We start from the raw sequence: 20,414 nt of genomic DNA on the forward strand, positions 1-20,414 counted from the left end.
TTTGCTGGCCGATGTGACTCTGTGTTTTCATCGCTTTCCTTGCTTGTCTTCAAGAGGATTGTGCTGGTCTTGGAAGGCTGTTCTTAGACATTCGGTTGACCCATATACATTGCATGAAGGCTCAAGAAGAGCTCCTTATATATGACTTTGACTCTTTGACTTTTCTAGACCTCTGAAATGAGCAAGAAACTCATTCATTTAATTTACAAAAATAATATCTCTTTTTCTTGACAAGTACATAGATCAAAATTGCATTTGTAGATACCAAACCTAGTTACACTTTCCTTCAACAATCTCCTCGGTTGAAAGGGAGTGAGGATGGACACCTTATATTCCACGTGTCATGTACTATGGCCAGGACTAACAACCATAAGTTAGTACATGAACACGGATAGGGTGAATGGTGGATTGGATAAGCATCTTGGAGAGACATTCTTGAGTCATGTATTATGACTAGGACTAACAATCGTAAGTCATGTACATGGACTTGGTTAACAGAGTGGACTGGTGGACAAACATTTCCTTGGGATTAGGAGGATATGGTCCTGTGAGGACATACCTTGGTGAACCTAAGTGGGGTATGTGCCTTGAGAGGCGGTGGTATCCTATTGAATGCCTCCCAACATTGTACTTTGATCTAACGGAGAGATAGAGCATACTTGTCAAGGCCTTGGTATTTTGACATTGCTGGTTATGATGATGTTATCATCATTGATGCTTATCAATCTGGATCCTTTCTTATATGAATATTTCAACTTGAGGTTATCCAGTTGAGTCGTTATGAATACCTCCCTAGTTAAGAGGGAATGTGGAAGTTGTAACTAGGTTCAGTCTGCTTAATTTATCATTGATATATTCATTATATTTTTGTCAAAGCATGTTCTTCATGCTTAGAGAGTCAAAAGTAATTTATTATGAGTCAAAATAAAATATATTTGAGTCATGTCCCATTTGGACATTTGTAAGAAAAATAAATTTGATTTTTATGTTGAGTCATTAATCCACAAGATGACCAAGTCGGCCCTCCTTGGACAAGTCGGCCTGGCCCTCCAGAGTGACACCCATTCGACTCTCTTGGACAACTATATATACAAGACAATTCAACCTACTTGAAGACTCATTCATTCATCACATCAAGAAGCATTTCTAAACCAAAAGATGGAACAAAACAAGCCAAGTAGAGAGAAAAACAAGAGAAAAGAACAGAAGAATATCCCTTGTTGACCAAATATTTGACTTTGATAGCTCGCACATGCGAGGGACAAAATTCAGTGAAAAGAGGTCGAAATTTTTGAGGTTACCACACGTCGAGTTTTTCCCCCGTGTTGTAGGTCCAAATTTCAAAATGTTGACCAATTTTGGAGCAGTATGACTAGTGTTGACTTTGACTTTGGAGATGACTTGGAGGAGGGTTGGACTTGAAATCTTTGTGGAAATTTGGTCTTAGCCTTGGTCTTGGTCTTGGTCTTGGATATCTCTTTTTGATCTGATTCTATAAGAGAAGGATTGTTGAGTTTTCCCCTTGTTGGTTTTGCCCAGGTTTGCAGCCTAATTTTGATGTCTCTTGTCTCTTTGTTTTCTTGAAGATTGAACATTTGTATAATTGCTTGATGAAGAACACATAAGAAGTAATAAGAAGACATTTAATATTCACAAGTAATTATCAAGAAGCGAAATTAAGTATTAAAACTACACTACACTTGGTTTCTCAACAAGGCTTTTGTGCAAAATTAGATAGAGAAGAAAATTAGGGTGTCGAGGATAGATAATGGTGGAGAATTCTGCAGGAATGAATTTGGAGAATTCTATAAGAAATGCAATATAGCAAGGAAGAAGACTACTCCATACACACCTCAGCAGAATGGAGTTGGAGAAAGGATGAACAAGACGTTGATGGAAAAAGCAAGGAGCATGTTTAGTGGTACTGGGTTAGGATAGAAATTCTAGGTAGAGACAGTGGACGTTATGTGTTACTTAGTAAATAGATCACTTTCATTAGCATTGGATGAAAAGACTACACATGAGGTATGGATTGGTAAGAAACCCTCTCTTAAACATCTCAGGGTATTTGTTTATGATGCTTATGTACATGCTACTAAGGAGAATAGGAGCAACCTAGATAAAAAAGCTGAAAAGTGTATCTTTATTAGATATAAAGATGGTTTGAAGACTGAAAGGTTATAAGTGTTGGAACCTAGAAACTAAGAAGGTTGTGTAGAACAAATATGTGGTATTTAGATAAATCAAAGATGTTGACAAACAAGAAGTCCTATCAAGGGAGAAAAAATTAGAAAAGATAGAGTTGAATTGAAGGGCGATGAATTAGAGTATACAAAAGAACAAGAATCAGAAGAGAAAGAACCACTAACGCCGATATTGAGGATATCGATTTAGGAAGGAAGGCAGCCAGAAAGGTATACTCCACTTGATTTCTGTTCAAATTTTGCTTTGTTTATTACTGCGGATGATCTTAGAATTGTAAGGGAGGTAGTGGATTTAGAGGACGTCAAACTCTAATAAAAGGCTAATGGTTGAAGAAATGGTAGCCTTAGAAAAAAATGAAGCTTGGGATCTAGTGGAGTTGTTCGCTGGAAGAAAGCCCATTGGCAGCGAATGGTTGTTCAAGAAGAAGTTGAATGTAGAAGGAAATGTGGGGAAATACAAATTTCGGTTAGTCGCAAAAGATTATTCCGAGGTAGAGGGCATTGACTTTGGTGATATTTTTTCTCCTATTGCAATGCTAACTTCTATTAGATTTCTTTTATCTATTGCTGCTTCTTTTGATTTTGGAGTAGAACAGATGGAAGTATAGATAACATTCCTACATGGGGATCTGAAAGAAGAAATCTACATGAAAAAAATAGAAGGCTTTGTAGTGAAGGGAAAGAAAAAGCTAGTATGCAATCTAAAAGCCCCTATATGGATGTGGTATAAATTTTTTTCTACTTCTATATTGGGACTTGACTTCACAAGGAGTAAAGTAGATCATTGTGTGTATTTCAAATTAGTTGGTGATTGTCTTATTTATTTGATTTGAATAATTATGTTGTTGTTTGGAAATGATAGGGAGATCATCCAAAAGTGAAGACTCAGTTGTCCTCTAAATTTGACATGAAGGATCTCGATGTTGCAAATTTTATTTTGGGCATGGAAATTAAAAGAGATCAAGAAAACATGAAACTCCAATTAAATCGGAGGAAGCATGTCAAGACAATATTGTAGAGGTTAAATATGCAGAAATGTAAGCCGGTAAAGGTGTCTATTCCTATAGGTTTAGAGTTATCTGTAGATTAGTGTCCCAAGATAGAGGAAGAGGAAGAGGACATGTCCCGTGTTTCATATGCTAGTGTAGTTGGAAGCTTAACGTATGCAATGGTCTAAACTAGACTAGACATTACACATGCAGTGGGAGTATTGAGCAGGTACATGTCAAAACATGGGAAGGAGCATTGGACAACAATAAAGAAGGTTTTCAAGTATTTGTGTCGCACTGTTGGCTATGGGTTTTGCTACCAAGGAAGACTAGGATTGGATAGTGTTGGGCATACATGCTTTGTTGATGCAAATTGGGTCGGAGATCTGGATTGTAGGATGTTTTTAACCTATCTGGAGGAGTAATCAGTTGGATGATGTAATATCCCTTACCAGGAATATTCCTCAAACACCAGCAAAACTCCAACCAGAGATGGACTGGGAGGGCATTTACCAGATATGTCGCCTCTGAAAGAGAGGACGAGATCCAGAGGCTACCTGGCCCTTTCCAGACTCTGTCTAAGAGTATACGAAAAACACACAAGTGGTATAATAGCCGAGAATGCTCAAAGATATATAAATGACAATGATGCAACATATAACAATATAACCATAAGCAGAGACTCAAGAAATGCAGAGAGAATGCTAAGCCATTTTATTATACTGAGTAATAGAACGAGTACAGGAGGTGATCAGGAAGATGGCACCTCGACTTGCACAAGGCAAGTGAAGAAATACTCTAAGAATAACAAAGGAATGGCCCCTCTCTGAACTGCATCCCAGCTACTGGAGAACTGTTGTGCTGCCACTGCTGCTAGAAATCAAATGAGGATTTGGGGCTGCTCCCCTCCTCGGAAATGGCTGAAACTCTGGAATCGGGCTCTACTCAAGAAACCTAGAAAAGCCCAGAAAGCATTTCCGGAATGGTCGACCCCAGAAAATCACCCCCAAGTCTCACCTCCTCTTGCGTGATTCCCTCTTGCCACGTGTTTTTTTCCTTCCTGCGCAGTTCCTCCATGTGTCTACGTGGGCTCCGTTTCTGCGTCCCCCTTGGGCCCCCTTGGCTCCCCCTTTAAGTCACAACGTTGTGTTACTAAGAAGTGACTTTTTATTCTAAAAGTGAGTTATGTCCCCCTTCCTCACTTTTTTTATTTACAAATAACTATAGAAGGAAAAAATTGAACAAAATCGAATATTCCAATTAGCCATGGCTAATTATGAATATTACAGTCTCCACCGGCAAAATGTTGCTTGTCCTCAAGCAATTGAAGTGATGGATGCTGTAAGATCTTCTCACTCTCCCAAGTGGCATCCTCATCCGGCAAATTCTTCCACCTCACCAAGAATTTCCGGACTGTACTGCTCGCAGCTACCTCTCCCTGGTATCAATGATAACCTCCAGCTGCAATACCAAATGCCCCTCATCATCCATGGGTGGTAGCTCATCTGTCACCGTCACCTGCTGCCCCAATGCCTTTTTCAGGCATGATACATGAAAAATGTTATGAATCTTGCTGCCTTGGGGCAACTTCAACTCATATGTAACCTGTCCAATCCTGTGTATCACCCTGTATGGTCCATAAAAGCAGGGCTTGAGCTTCTTAGCCCCCTTCGGCTTCAGTGACGACTGTTGGTATGGCTGTAATAGTAGGTAGACCATGTCCCCTACCTCAAACTGTCTCTCCACCTGACCCCTGTCGGCATACAACTTCTGCTGATTTTGTGTTGTAGCCATGTTATCCTTGAGAGCTCGGAGGATACCCTGACTCTCTTGGATCCAAATCTTGGCTCTAGGAGCCCTGCTATCACCAAACATCACGCCAAAAAAAGATAAAGGATGATACCCATACAAGGCATAGAATGGTGACATACCAATGGACATGTGATGTGAAGTATTGTAGCAGTACTCCCCCAGATGCAGCCACTTCAGCCATGCTCGCTGCTGCTTGCTGACATAGTTATGCAAGTAGCCCTCCAACCACTTGTTAACTATCTCTGTCTGCCCATCCGTCTATGGGTGATAACTGGTACTCGGTGTCAACTCCGTCCCCACCAACTGGAAAAGCTCCTGCCAAAAGCCGCCCATGAAATGGCTGTCCCTATCACTGATGATGGTCTTAGGAAGACCATGTAGCTTGAAGATCTCCCTGAAGAACAACTCGGCCACCTGTGCTGCTGTATAGTGTGCGGATATGGCAAAAAAGTGTGCGTACTTTGTCAGTCGATCAACGACGACAAAGATACAATCCTTGCCTTGTGCCGTGGGCAATCCTGTGATGAAGTCCATCGAAATACTCTCCCATTTCCCCTCCGGAATGGGAAGAGGCTGCAATAAACCCGCGGGATGGCTCATCTCTCCCTTGTTCCTCTGGCAAACATCGCACTCCCGGATGTGCTAGAGTATGTCCTCCTTGAGGCCCTTCCATGAGAACCTCTCTCTAATGGCCCTATAGGTTTTGGTAAACCCTTGATGTCCTGCCAAAGGTGAATCATGTGATGCCTGGAGTATCTTCTTCTTGAGCTGAGACCTCTCAGTCAAGAAGATCCGGTCCCTATAATAGATGATGTCATCGACCACCTTGTACCTGTCATCTGCCACCTGCCCATCCAGAACCTCACATGCAAACCTGTCCTTGGAGTACTCTACTAAGAGTCGAGCCATCCAGTCTGTATCCAAGCTGATAAGAGACGTGGCTGGTCTATGAGAAAGGGCATCTGCTACCACGTTGTTCTTACCCTTGACATACTGAATGTCAAAGTCATATGCTTGGATCTCACTGATCCACTTCTGCTGCCTCTCCTGTAGCTGCTTCTGCTCCAAAAAGAACTTGAGGCTGTTGTGATCAGTCCTCACCCTGAACCTGTTACCCACCAAATATTGCCGGTACTTAGCCAATGCATGCATGATGGCTAGCGTCTCCTTGTCGTATATAGAATACAACCTCTCGTGCGGAAGGAGCTTCCGGCTCTCAAAGGCTATAGGGTGACCTCCTTGCATTAATACTGCGCTGATCCCCTCTCCTAACGCATCACACTCTAAAACAAATGGTTGCGTAAAATCTGGCAATGCAAGCACTGGGCAGTTGCTCATAACCTCCTTGAGCCTGTCAAAGGCTCGCTGTGCTGTGTCTGACCAACTGAATGCCCCCTTCCTCGTCAAATCTGTTAGGGGTGCAGCAAGATGTGAGAAACCTTTGACGAACTTCCTGTAGTAAGTACAAATGCCAATGAATCCTCGAAGTTCCATCACGTTTCTAGGCTCCGGCCATTCTCTGATGGCCCTGATCTTCTCCTTGTGGACTCTCACTCCGTCCACCCCTATGATGTGTCCCAGATATAACATCTTCGTCAACCCAAACTCACACTTGCAGAGTTTGGCATAGAACTGTTGCAATACTGTCTCAATGTGCTGGAGATGCTCCTCCCAAGTCCTGCTGTAAATGAGAATATCATCGAAGAATACCAACACAAACTTCCTCAAGTGACTACGGAAGATGTGATTCATGCAGGACTGAAATGTAGCTGGGGCGTTGGTTAGCCCAAAAGGCATCACCAAGAACTCAAAGTGCCCATAGTGACACCTGAAGGCGGTCTTGGGAATGTCTTGCTTCCTCACGCGAATCTGATGGTACACCGATCTCAAATCAATCTTTGAGAAGAAATGTGCCCCTCTCAACTCGTCCATCAACTCATCGATTCTGGGTATGGGGTATCTGTTCTTCAGGGTCTTCTTGTTCAGGGCCCTGTAGTCAATGCACACCCTCAACGTACCGTCCTTTTTCTTGACCAACACCACAGAAGAAGCAAAAGGACTCGTGCTTGGTCGAATGTGCCCAAGAGCCAGCAACTCCTGGATAGCCCTCTCAATCTCATCCCGATAGGCCTTGGGGTGCCTATAGGGGGTGGTGATCACTGCCTGTATGCCCTGCTCTAGCTCGATGGTGTGCTCAAGTTCCCGATCCGGTGGCTGCCCTGGTGGAATCTCCCCAAACACTATGGCATACCGATCAAGGATAGACTGTATCTCTGGATGTACCGTCTGCCCTGTAGACCCTGCTTTTGATGCACGCAGCTCCATTGTCCACTCTATGTCTCCCTTTCGGAAGACTGCCTGCATCCGATGAGCTGAAACAATCTGAGGCGGATATGTGTGCTGTCCCCGTATCTTCTCATGCCTCCTTGTCTTCTCATCATCCCACTCCATCTCTAGGGTCTTCCAATCAGTCGTGACCTTCCCTAGAGTGATAAGCCACTGAACACCCAATAACATGTTAGTGTCCAAAATATCGACCAAGAAAAAGTGGTTAGTCAAAGTGTAGGTGCCCATCGTCACTGAAAGCTCTGAAACATAACAAGCACACGTCATGGTTTGATCCCCTGGGACCAAGACTGAAAACCCATCGAAGCTCTCTGTCTGTATACCTCTCCGCTCAACCATCTGTGCATCGATGAAGTTGTGGGTCGCCCCACTGTCGACCAAAACTGATACTTGCTGGCCAAGCACTGCCCCTCGTACACGTAGCGTCAGATACTTGGAAACTCCTCGCAATGTTGCAAGGGCCCCTCTGGTGGGTGCAAATGATGCACCTCCTGCTGGTGGTGGTAGAGGTGGTAAAGGTCCCTCTACGACATGGCTATCTCCTGCCTCCCCATCATCCTCGTCATCCTATTCTCCACTGCTCTCAGAGAAGACCTCAATAAAATGTGCTTTGCCAGCAACACATCTATGTCCCGGTGCCCACGACTCCTGACATGTGAAGCACAACCGCTTCTTCTTCAGCTCCGTTTTGGCATCATCATCAAGCTGTACCGTCCTGGATTCCCCCTTGGAGGTGGAATCCTCACGTCCTTCCCCTTAGATTGGAAAGTCTGTCTCTAGGGGTAAGGTGTCCGGGTCCTGGGTAAGACATCCTCTAAGTCCCGGGTCTTGTTGATAGCGTCCTGGAGTGTGGCTGGTCTAGTGGATTGGACTAGACCCTGAAGTGGCTCTGCTAACCCCTCAACATACATATAGACTTTCCGTGCCGTGGATAGGTCTGGCACCATCACGGAGACCCTCAAGAAATCTGCAATGTAGGTCTCTGGGCTCCCTGTCTGTTTGAGCCTCGTCAGCTCAACAAAATGCTGCTCTGGATCTGTCTGGTCAAATCGCTCCATCAATCTCCTGGTAAACTCAGCATATGTCGTCACTGTAGAGTGCCTGAGTGTAACCATCCCATGAAACCACCAATCCTGGGCCTCACCATCGAAATGCAATGTTGCCACCTTGATGGCCTCTGTCTCCGACATCTGGTTAAGCTGGAAATAAATGTCCAGCTTCTCCACCCAAGACTTCGCCGAACTGTTTGATGAACCATCAAAAGTAGGCAAGTGGAATCTACTCGCTGCACGGTGGGTGTCACCATCATGGTAATGCCGGTACCCTCTGTGATGGTCGCGGGGTCTGCTATCTCGCTGGAGCTGAACAAAATGTCTGAGTGAGAGGGCTTCCCTGAACTCCTGCCCATAGGCCTGGTACTCTGCAAAATAATTGCCCATATGTCCGGGCTCTTCTTCCTACTGGGCTATGGCCCCCGTGTCTGCTCCTAAGAAGGTGGGCATGGTAGAGCACGTAGGGGCATGTGAGGGCACCTGCTGCGCAGTATCATGCTGCTCTGGCAAATGGTGGGATGTGCCCGATCCCTCACCAACCTGGAAAACCCGTGGGCTCTCACGCTGTTTAGCCTCTAATGCTGTGAATCTCTGCCCCATCACCTCAATTTGCCTCGACAGACCCTGCACTGATTTGAGGAGCATATCTGCAAATCTCTTCCCATCATCATCTGCCATCGAAGCCCCTTGCTCTGTGTCCACCACAGGCTTCCTTTGCTCTGCGTCCACTACAGGCTCCTCCTGTTCTGCGTCTACTACCGGAACACAGTCTCCCTCTCCATAAGTATTCTCCAACCTACGCCCAGAGTCTCTGTATCTCCGACCTCTGTAACAGATATAGGGTTTTTCCCCTGGTGTCATAGATTGCTAGCTCCACAGGCTGAGTCGGATCTATGCTCTAATACCACTGTAATATCCCTTACCAGGAATAATCCTCAAACACTAGCAAAATTCCAACCAGAGATGGACTGGGAGGGCATTTACCAGATATGTCGCCTCTGAAAGAGAGGACGAGATCCGGAGGCTACCTGGCCCTTTCTAGACTCTGTCTAAGAGTATACGAAAAACACGCAAGTGGTATAATAGCCGAGAATGCTCAAAGAGATATAAATGACAATGATGCAACATATAACAATATAACCATAAGCAGAGACTCAAGAAATGCATAGAGAATGCTAAGCCATTTTATTATACTGAGTAATAGAATGAGTACAGGAGGTGATCAGGAAGATGGCACCTCGACTTGCACAAGGCAAGTGAAGAAATACTCTCAGAATAGCAAAGGAATGGCCCCTCTCTGAACTGCATCCCAACTGCTGGAGAATAGTTGTGCTGCTATTGTTGCTAGAAATCAAATGAGGATTTGGGGCTGCTCCCCTCCTCGGAAATGGCTGAAACTCTGGAATTGGGCTCTACTCAAGAAACCTAGAAAAGCCCAGAAAGCGTTTCCGGAATGGGCGACCCCCGAAAATCACCCCCTTGGGGTTCTGCGCAGTCTCTCAGTGCTCTGCGCTGCCACTGAATGAAGCCCTCCAGAAATATGCCTGAAACCCCTGCCAAAAACTCTCCAGATGCAAGGGTTGATCCCTTGCTCTATCTCTCAGCACAAATCCTACTGCAAACCCTCAAACCAGAATTGCGTCCCTCTCACAGTGCTGCGTAGTCCTCAAGAATGCTGATAAAACTGTTGCTGAAATGCTGATGTATCTACTGCTGAAATGCCAATGGAAATGCCTTGCCCGAGCAGGCACTTGAAGTTCCTCGGGGCTAAGGGTGAGATCTCCGAACGAAGACAATGCACTAAACAGTGCTGCAGACTAGCTAAACAGCGAGCGTGCTCTAAATCGAAATGACTATCATAAATGCTCATAACTGAATGATCTAAATGAGGGGGTTCCTCTCTCTTTTATAGCCCTTGCCTCTCTCAATCCCAAGGCTCACCTCCTCCTGCGTGATTCCCCTCTTGCCACGTGTTTTTTTCCTTCCTGCGCAGTTCCTCCATGTGTCTACGTGGGCTCCATTTCTGCGTCCCCCTTTGGCCCCCTTGGCTCCCCCTTTAAGTCACAACGTTGTGCTACTAGGAAGTTACTTTTTATTCTAAAAGTGAGTTATGTCCCCCTTCCTCACTTTTTTTTATTTACAAATAACTATAGAAGGCAAAAATTGAACAAAATCGAATATTCCAAATAGCCATGGCTAATTAGGAATATTACAGTCTTCCCCGACAAAATGTTGCTTGTCCTCAAGCAATTGAAGTGATGGATGCTGTAAGATCTTCTCACTCTCCCAAGTGGCATCCTCATCCGGAAGATTCTTCCACCTCACCAAGAATTTCCGGACCGTCCTGCTCTGCAGCTACCTCTCCCTAGTATCAATGATAGCCTTCGGCTGCAGTACCAAATGCCCCTCATCATCCATGGGTGGTAGCTCATCTGTCACCATCACCTGCTGCCCCAATGCCTTTTTCAGGCATGATACATGAAAAATGTTATGAATCTTGCTGCCTTGGGGCAACTTCAACTCATATTCAACCTGTCCAATCCTACGTATCACCCTGTATGGCCCATAAAAGCGGGGCTTGAGCTTCTTAGCCCCCTTTTGCTTTAGTGTCGACTGTCGGTATGGCTGTAATTGTAGGTAGACCATGTCCCCTAGCTCAAACTGTCTCTCCACCCGACCCCTGTCGGCTTACAGCTTCTGTTGATTCTGTGCTGTAGCCATGTTATCCTTGAGAGCTCGGAGGATATCCTGACTCTCTTGGATCCAAATCTTGGCTCTAGGAGCCCTACTATCACCAAACATCACGTTAAAAAAAGATAAAGGATGATACCCATACAAGGCATAGAATGGTGACATACCAATGGACATGTGATGTGAAGTATTGTAGCAGTACTCCCCCAAATGCAACCACTTCAGCCATGCTCGCTGCTGCCTGCTGACATAGTTACGCAAGTAGCCCTCCAACCACTTGTTAACTATCTCTGTCTGCCCATTCATCTATGGGTGATAACTGGTACTCGGTGTTAACTCCGTCCCCACCAACTGGAAAAACTCCTGCCAAAAGCCGCCCACGAAATGACTGTCCCTATCACTGACGATGTTCTTAGGAAGACCATGTAGCCTGAAGATCTCCCTAAGGAACAGCTCGGCCACCTGTGCTGCTGTATAGTGTGCGGATGTGGCAAAAAAATGTGCGTACTTTGTCAGTCGATCAACGACGACAAAGATACAATCCTTGCCCTGTTCCATGGGCAATCCTGTGATGAAGTCCATCGAACAAAATCGAATATTCCAATTAGCCATGGCTAATTAGGAATATTACAGTCTCCCCCGGCAAAATGTTGCTTGTCCTCAAGCAATTGAAGTGATGGATGCTATAAGATCTTCTCACTCTCCCAAGTGGCATCCTCATCCGGCAAATTCTTCCACCTCACCAAGAATTTTCAGACTGTCCTGCTCCGCAGCTGCCTCTCCTTGGTATCAATGATAGCCTCTGGCTGCAATACCAAATGCCCCTCATCATCCATGGGTGGTAGCTCATCTGTCACTGTCACTTGCTGCCCCAATGCCTTTTTCAGACATGATACATGAAAAATGTTATGAATCTTGCTGCCTTGGCGTAGCTTCAACTCATATGTAACCTGTCCAATCCTGCGTATCACCTGTCCGATCCCTCACCAACCTGGAAAACCCGTGGGCTCTCACGTTGTTTGGCCTCTACTGCCGTGAATCTCTGCCCCATCACCTCAATTTGCGTCGACAGATCTTGCACTGATTTGAGGAGCATATTCTCAAATCTCTTCCCATCATCATCTGCCATCGGAGCCCCTTACTCTGCGTCCACCACAGGCTTCCTTTGCTCTGCGTCCACTACAGGCTCCTCCTGTTCTGTGTCTACTACCGGAACACAATCTCCCTCTCCATAAGTGTTCTCCAACCTATGCCCAGAGTCTTTGTATCTCCGACCTCTGTAACAGATATAGGGTTTTTCCCCCGGTGTCATAGATTGCTAGCTCCACAGGCTGAGCCAGATCTATGCTCTGATACCACTGTAATATCCCTTATCAGGAATATTCCTCAAACACTAGCAAAACTCTAACCATAGATGGACTGGGAGGGCATTTACCAGATATGTCGCCTCTGAAAGAGAGGACGAGATCCGGAGGCTACCTGGCCCTTTCCAGACTCTGTCTAAGTGTATACGAAAACACGCAAGTGGTATAATAGCCGAGAATGCTCAAAGAGATATAAATGACAATGATGCAACATATAACAATATAACCATAAGCAGAGACTCAAGAAATGCAGAGAGAATGCTAAGCCATTTTATTATACTGAGTAATAGAACGAGTACAGGAGGTGATCAAGAAGATGGCACCTCGACTTGCACAAGGCAAGTGAAGAAATACTCTCAGAATAGCAAAGGAATGGCCCCTCTCTGAACTGCATCCCAGTTGCTGGAGAATAGTTGTGCTGCTATTGTTGCTAGAAATCAAATGAGGATTTGGGGCTGCTCCCCTCCTCGGAAATGGTTGAAACTTTGGAATTGGGCTCTACTCAAGAAACCTAGAAAAGCCCAGAAAGCGTTTCCGGAATGGGCGACCCCCGAAAATCACCCCCTTGGGGTTCTGCGCAGTCTCTCAGTGCTCTGCGCTGCCACTGAATGAAACCCTCCAGAAATATGCCTGAAACCCCTGCCAAAAACTCTCCAGATGCAAGGGCTGATCCCCTGCTCTATCTCTCAGCACAAATCCTACTGCAAACCCTCAAACCAGAACTGCGTCCCTCTCACAGTGCTGCGCAGTCCTCCAGAATGCTGATAAAACTGCTGCTGAAATGCTGATGTATCTATTGCTGAAATGCCAATGGAAATACCTTGCGCGAGCAGGCACTCGAAGTCCCCCGGGGCTAAGGGTGAGATCTCCGAACGGAGACACTCAATGCACGAAACAGTGCTGCAGACTAGCTAAACAACGAGCGTGCTCTAAATTAAAATGACTATCACAAATTCTCATAACTGAATTATCCAAATGAGGGGTTTCTTCTCTCTTTTATAGCCGTTGCCTCTCTGAATCCCAAGGCTCACCTCCTCCTGCGTGATTCCCCTCTTGCCACGTGTTTTTTTCCTTCCTGCGCAGTTCCTCCATGTGTCTACGTGGGCTCCATTTCTGCGTCCCCCTTTGGCCCCCTTGGCTCCCCCTTTAAGTCACAACGTTGTGCTACTAGGAAGTGACGTTTTATTCTAAAAGTGAGTTATGTCCCCCTTCCTCACTTTTTTTATTTACAAATAACTATAGAAGGAAAAAATTGAACAAAATCGAATATTGCAATTAGCCATGGCTAATTAGGAATATTACAGATGAGCAAGATATAGTCTGTAATGTCACTCTTGAGTCTCAGCCACAAAGGCTGAATTCATGGAATCCACTCATGCAAGCAAGGAAGTAGTATGGTTACAGAGATTATGTTTAGGTATTGGGTTGGTACAATGAGCTGTGAGGATAAGTTTTGGTAGTCAGAGTGCAATATTCCTGCCAAAAAACTCAACATATATTTCTAAGACAAAGCTTATTGATGTTCGATATCACTCCGTGAGAGATATGATTGAAGACAAGAAGTGTTGTTGGTGAAGGTGGATACTTTGAAGAATGTTGTAGATTCATTAACAAAATTTTTGTTAGCATTGAGAAATTTTCTTGGTGTAGAGAAACAATGGGCTTTATTGCCTTGGATTTTTGATCCTATACACTGCGTCCCCCTATATGCAAAGAAAAGAAGTGGGAAAATGTTGGGTATGTGTTATATTCTTTGCACGATGACCCCTAGGTGTTGGACATTGCATCGAGTGTTGCGGTGGGGCGGGGAGGGGGGTGTCACAAGGCTCAATAGCCCCTCTTGTTCAGGGAGGTGAAGCCCCCTTGCACTTTGGGTAGAATTTTGCATCCGTTTTTGGCCATTTTTATCACACGGTTTTCACTTTTAGTGGTTTTATGGTCCATGGGGGTTTAGCCCATGGTTTTGTAGTTTGAGTCAAGGAACTATGAATGTATTATAATTCAGGGTAAATGGATTGGCGATTTATGTTTGCAGCGGGATATATATCATACTATAACACTGTAAAGAAGAATATATTGAAAAATCTCATTGTTTTTCCTGCTTTGGGTTCCTAGTTTAAAATCTGTGCCATTGCATCTTTTCTGTTTTATTAAGAATCTATTTGTAGCAATTAATTGTACAGGGTTAAAACATACACCCTTTACGCCATTTCCATACTACACCAATTGAGCCTAGCAACCATAGGGAGGTCCTGCTTGACTTAGGTCCACCCTTTGTCTACAATGTAGTGGAGTGTTGGTGAGGTGATAGTGTCCAACCTCGTAGTTCCACAAGTATTCACCTAGGTGTTGGGACTTTACACCTTTGGGTGTGAGATTGTGTGGTAACACTCTTTAGTTATGTTTGTTATTGTGTTATGCATTCATCCCTATTAAATCCCACCCTTATTAGTTTTTACCTTTAATGGATTATGCAAGAGAGAGTGCAAAGAAAACCATTCCTTAGTCAAGGATACTTTCATCTCTTGTGACATCTTTTGCTTAAGAGTGAAAAACTGTGAGCCAAGTAGTTCATGCTTGTTTAGAACCTTAAAAGCCAGCGAAAGTGTATGCTTATCAAGGGTTTATAGAAAGAACCTATTAAATTTGTTTGATGCACACTCAAGACTTTCAATGGGTTGTGTTTAACAACATTATTTTAGATTTTTGGATGGAGGCTATATTTATGTAAAAGCAATTGACAAAATCAAGAAGTGAAGATGACTTTTGGGTGATGTGTACGTGTAAATGGTTGATTGGTCTTTATTCCAGAGTCGTGGAGTGTGTGAAAATAGTTACTTGATCTTGTAACTAGTTTCTTTATTCATTATCATTGCCGATTGCAGTTGTTTACACTATGGAAATGTACTTTCGATTTGATCAAGTTATTCAAATAGTGATTCTTTTTGCCTGTAAAGTTTTGTCTCATGAAAGATAACACATATGCACTGTGCTAGAAATATTGAGTCATAGCTATAGCCCATTGGAGCTTTTATAAAACATCAACTAATATAATTCTTTTTACAATATTCTGTGAATTTCTGAAATTACAGATATAAATTTTGTTGCCTGTAAATAAGCTAACTGTTAATGTTGCTAAGAATTCAGGCATCATTACCAGAATTTGACATGGATGGCTGTAAATAAATTGGAGGCTAATATTCACTGCAATGATATTCATTAACTGAATAAGCCTGAAAACACCTGATCATTGATTAATCCTTTGCATCAGCTTAACGAAAGATAAACAAGTAGTTCATCTAATGAAGATAATAAATATTCTAACCAGCTCTTAATTGAAAGCAATGCTCCATCAGCTCTAGATATTTACATAAAGTTGAAGAGCACCTAAGGAATATCTTTATTTCAGATAATTATGCACAACAATGGCTATCAATTGCCTCATGGTGGGCACGTGCTTGTTAGGACTTATTTTCTAAACCCAAAAATTCTTGCACATATAAGACTTGTGTATTAAAATAAAATATAAGTATGGTTTGTCTGGTTAGGCACACAGGTTTGTTGTCAGAAGCTTTTGTTCATATTTCTAAATATTGGCTGTTTTTGTTGGAAATAAGATATAGAGAATCTTGTTGAGGGTGCCTCAATTGGGTTGGATAGAATGAAGACTTAGTATCTCTACCATACAGTACTTAAAGTTGATTGCATTTTCAGGTAGTCGGTTAAATTCCAGTTCTCCAATTGCCAATCTGACAATTTAATGCTATTTTGTTTTGTGATGATAGATTCTTGCCATTCCAGCCATTCCTTTGACAATGTCTGCAGGTCTACTGTTTGGCAATGTGACAGGCACTATTATTGTCTCCATTAGTGGAACGGTATGCCATTTACCAGCTTTAGCAAAAGAAGGAAAGAAAGATGCAATTGTCTTCGTTTTGTCTACTTGAGTGCAATGTACATCAGCTCAAACCATGCATTTTACTGTGACTTATCATTATCATCTGCTGCTCTGATGATGATTGTAGATTGCGGCTACTGTCGCGTTTTTAGTTGCTAGATACTTTGCCCGGGAACGGATTATGAAGCTAGTAGAAGGAAACAAAAAATTCATTGCAATTGACAAAGCCATTGGAGAAAATGGCTTCCGCGTGGTTACTTTGCTACGTTTGAGTCCCTTGCTTCCATTCTCACTTGGAAACTATCTTTATGGCCTGACTTCAGTCAAGCTGGTTCCCTATGTTTTGGGCAGGTATTTTTCTCCAATTCCAGAACAATAAGTAGGTATTTTCTTTTGTCTGAAGGTTTACTTGAAAAGTTAAACGATATGCTGACTTTTTGCATTTCTGCATGGATATCAACTCCAAGAAAAACCTTAATCACAACGAGAGAGAACTTGAACAGCTCTGTGTTTATTACTTTTCATTCACATTGGAATTTGAGGTATACCAACAAGAAGAAACATACAGACCAGAAACTAAATACAGCCCAAGTAGTTTTAGTTTTCTTTGCATGGGATTTAAAAATATCCAGATTAATTGCTTCTAGAAAAAGCTGTGCTGTGCTGAGCAGGTCTAGAAAACATCAGAAAACTGAGCAGGCCTGGAAGACATCAGAAAGTATGCTGAACTTAATGCCTTTAAAAGTTTAAAGGAGTAGTATTTACAACAAATCAGCCTAGGCTTGAACTTTGACACAAGGTTTAAAGGTATTGAAAGTAGTTTCCTTCATAAAAAGGCCAATGTATGTCTGAAAAACATGTGCCCATCCTGACAAACTCAAGAGGTTAATCGGCCTAGTCTAAAGTTCTAGATTTTACGGGGATAGTTTCTAATGTAAAATATCATTGCAAGTTTATATACGATAGAATGGGAGTGCAATACTGTGAAACCTGTAAAACTACAGTTGGGAAGAATATGAGAAGAATGGGAAATGTTCTGTTATGCAATTTAAAGCTAAGTTGCACTGAAACGGATACGACAAATTTTCAAAAAATATGGATACGATACAGCAGGAAAAGGCACGCACACACACACACACACACACACACATATAACAAAATAAGAATTTCATATTACCATTCATCTTTTAGAATCTAGATTCTATATCTAAAAATACATAATCAATTATAATCTATCATCATCATCAATTCAGCATAAACATTGTCATCATCTCCTGAAACCATAATTCTTGTATCCTCAGCTGCCTCACCAATTATTGAGTCAGATCACATCCCGCCTCTCCCAGCTGTTCTATACCTTATTCTCGTTCTTTTAGCATATGTATGTATTGTGAGTAGCTTTTGTGCTTTCTCGCTTTTTGTCCTGTTGCCACAAAATCTAGCAGGCCTTGTGGGGGTTACCCCACAAGGAAATCACTAGAACAAGTGACAACAATAAGGGAGTAGCCCACTATCACCACAGTTACTACCCGTTGCTCTTTATGGATTTTCACCAATGGGAGGAGTCTCGGTATATAGGTCACCTAAGAGATATTTTAGGCTTATAGGTAAAAGGTGACACAAAAGGCTTCAAAGGGAAGAATCAACTTAAGAACAAGGCTCAAGAAATGAAGAAGAGGCAATGCGCTTCCCTTGGACAAGCCAGACTAAGGTATGCTAGATTGAGGGTTGGAGTAATAGCGTGGAAAAGGGAATTTCCCAAGGTCAAGGTGTAAAGAAAAGGTTTCCAAAAATGAGTATTACATCAACAAAGGCACATGAAACTTTTAACAAGCCCTCAAGTTGAAGCTTAACCAAACTAGGGTTTCTCCTAAGGAAAACTAGGGCAAGAGAATTATGGATGGAAATGGAGAGTGGCCACCAAGAGGAGTGATTTTGAGGCAACCACTTCTACCCTTGTTGTTGAATCCCTCCATGTCCAAAAATTCCCTTTCCAAGCAAATTCACACTAAGCCCTAATTGGGCCACTTGGCCTTAAGACAACTGAATTAGAGAAAAGAGAGATTCAATTTGTGGATAATGGTTGATTTGATCACCAACAAGACATGGCCAGTGCCTAGTCCTAGGGTTGATGGAGTCTATGGATTCTTAAGATCGGCTAAAACTTGTAAAGGAGTATGGATGCCTTAATGCCCTAGCTACAAAACCCTAGCTATTATCTTTGTTAGCGACCAAAATTCACTTGGGAGAGCTAATGTGAAATTCACCAAGGGGATTGTTATTCACATATCATACAATGAGTAATGCATGCAATAATGAGACCTAGCTTCCATACAATTGATATTCAACAAATTAGGGCACAATAGAAAAACCTAGATCATCAATTTATTCCATAGACTATACATAAAATCAGGAATTTTCAATAATAAAGCACTTACAAGACAATGTGCATGAACAACCCAATTATTGATCCAAGGCAACTTCTCCAAAGACAAGAATATAACTCCAATACACAAAATACTCCATACATCACATCTCTCCAAAGGTACAAGAAGGCCAAAATTATCCAAGAGAGGCCAAATTGTCACAAGTGATGCTGATTAGTAAGAATGTTTCTCTCCTCTATTTATATGAAGAGGAAGAGTTCTAATTATTACTTATTAGCCCACAAGCCCCTAATGACAAGTAAAATTACAAAAATGCCTTGGGTTACAAGCCAACCCACTAGCTTTAGACATAAATGCTAATAAAAGCCCACACGTGTGAGTCGTGAGGCCTTTAGGGCTGACACCATCCATAAAATGAGCTCCAAATATCAAGTGTTGATGCTACAAGGTGCCAAATATGATGTAGTAGCATCTAAAAATAATGATTGAGGGCCGACCTTCAAATCCTCATTGACAGCTCTCTGTGGCCCAAAAATCTAGCTGGGGCACCACAAGGGGTCTCCATGGGTCTCTAGCTGCTCATAATGTCCATCTCTGCTACAACATTGAGGGCTTTCTAGGTGCTACTAGCCCTCCCAAGTCTCTAAAGGTGAGACCATCCTCATTTGGGCCCTGAATCAGCTGCCATCCCTCATATGGTGCTAAGGCCGACTTGGGGGTATGTTGGGTCTAGGTGTATCATCCTGAAGAATCATCAAATGTAGTGCAAAGTGGTAGAATGTCTTGGGTGCAGAAGGTGCCGAAGGTTATATGTGATGTACTACTACTGCTTGGAGGCCCATGGCTCTCAACGCATCACCTGTGAGTGCCAAAATACTTCTCTAATGGCCTGGGTACCTGTGGGTAAAGTGCTCAGGACATGGGCTGCTAAACCACCTAACAATCACAACATAAAGTCTAGTGAAAACAACCAATCATCAGGGACAATAATCATTATTGCATCTAAGTGAACCAAGCTTGAATGTAATGGGCTATCTAATACTTCAAATTAGGGTTCCCTTCCAAAATTAGGTTTTTCAGCTCATAATGGTGTTTCCTCCCCAGGTAGGAGTGGCTAAAGGACAACCCTATTAGGTGTTTCCAGCCCCTAAAGGGAAGTAACATTTCCTCAGTCCACCATTCAATTGATAGGTGTTAGTGAATAATAATGATGGTATGGAGGGAGAAGACTTCATGGCCAAGTGCCATGGTCAAAGGGACCAACATGGTGGGGATACACATCCTGAGTGTATAGATGTGAGGAGGGAGCAATCATGGATGCATGAGTTACTAACTTAGCCTTTTTTTTTCCACCCCTCTTGTGCGTCTTTAACATTTGCTTGAATTTTCTTTGTATTACTACTCGTAGCTCAAAGGGTTATATCTTTCTTTGAATGATATTGCAATTGTATTACCCCTTAAGAATGAGTCATTTCTTTGCTCATTGGGGTTGGGACATGCAAGGGTTCCTTTATGATGTAATGGAGCAACATGTGCTCTGTTGATTTGTGTAGCTTGGGAGGTACTCCCACAACCCTAGGGCACTAGGTTTGGGAGAAAATGGACCACAAAGGGTTTGTGGGTTAAATACAAAAGCAGTGGGGTTTTGGACCCAAGAAGGGTTTCCTAAAG

General features: G+C 43.0%; 1 protein-coding gene across 2 annotated transcripts in view; it reads left to right on the forward strand.

The window, feature by feature from the left end:
- Positions 1-20,414, forward strand: part of LOC149228617 (SNARE associated Golgi protein family) — a 324,383-nt gene that overhangs the window by 167,725 nt on the left and 136,244 nt on the right. For both annotated transcript variants that reach the window (XR_016247881.1, XM_089378291.1), the window contains exons 3-4: positions 16,244-16,336; positions 16,484-16,707. Coding sequence is in view for 1 of the 2 variants with exons in the window: in XM_089378291.1 (XP_089234417.1) it covers positions 16,244-16,336; positions 16,484-16,707 (317 nt within the window). In the remaining variant the exon portion in view is untranslated. The remainder of the gene's footprint in view (positions 1-16,243; positions 16,337-16,483; positions 16,708-20,414) is intronic.

This window comes from Pinus tabuliformis, chromosome J, assembly GCF_031772625.1.
Source record: "Pinus tabuliformis cultivar Carrire ecotype Pingquan chromosome J, CPIR1, whole genome shotgun sequence".
In the NCBI taxonomy this organism is placed as follows: domain Eukaryota; kingdom Viridiplantae; phylum Streptophyta; class Pinopsida; order Pinales; family Pinaceae; genus Pinus; species Pinus tabuliformis.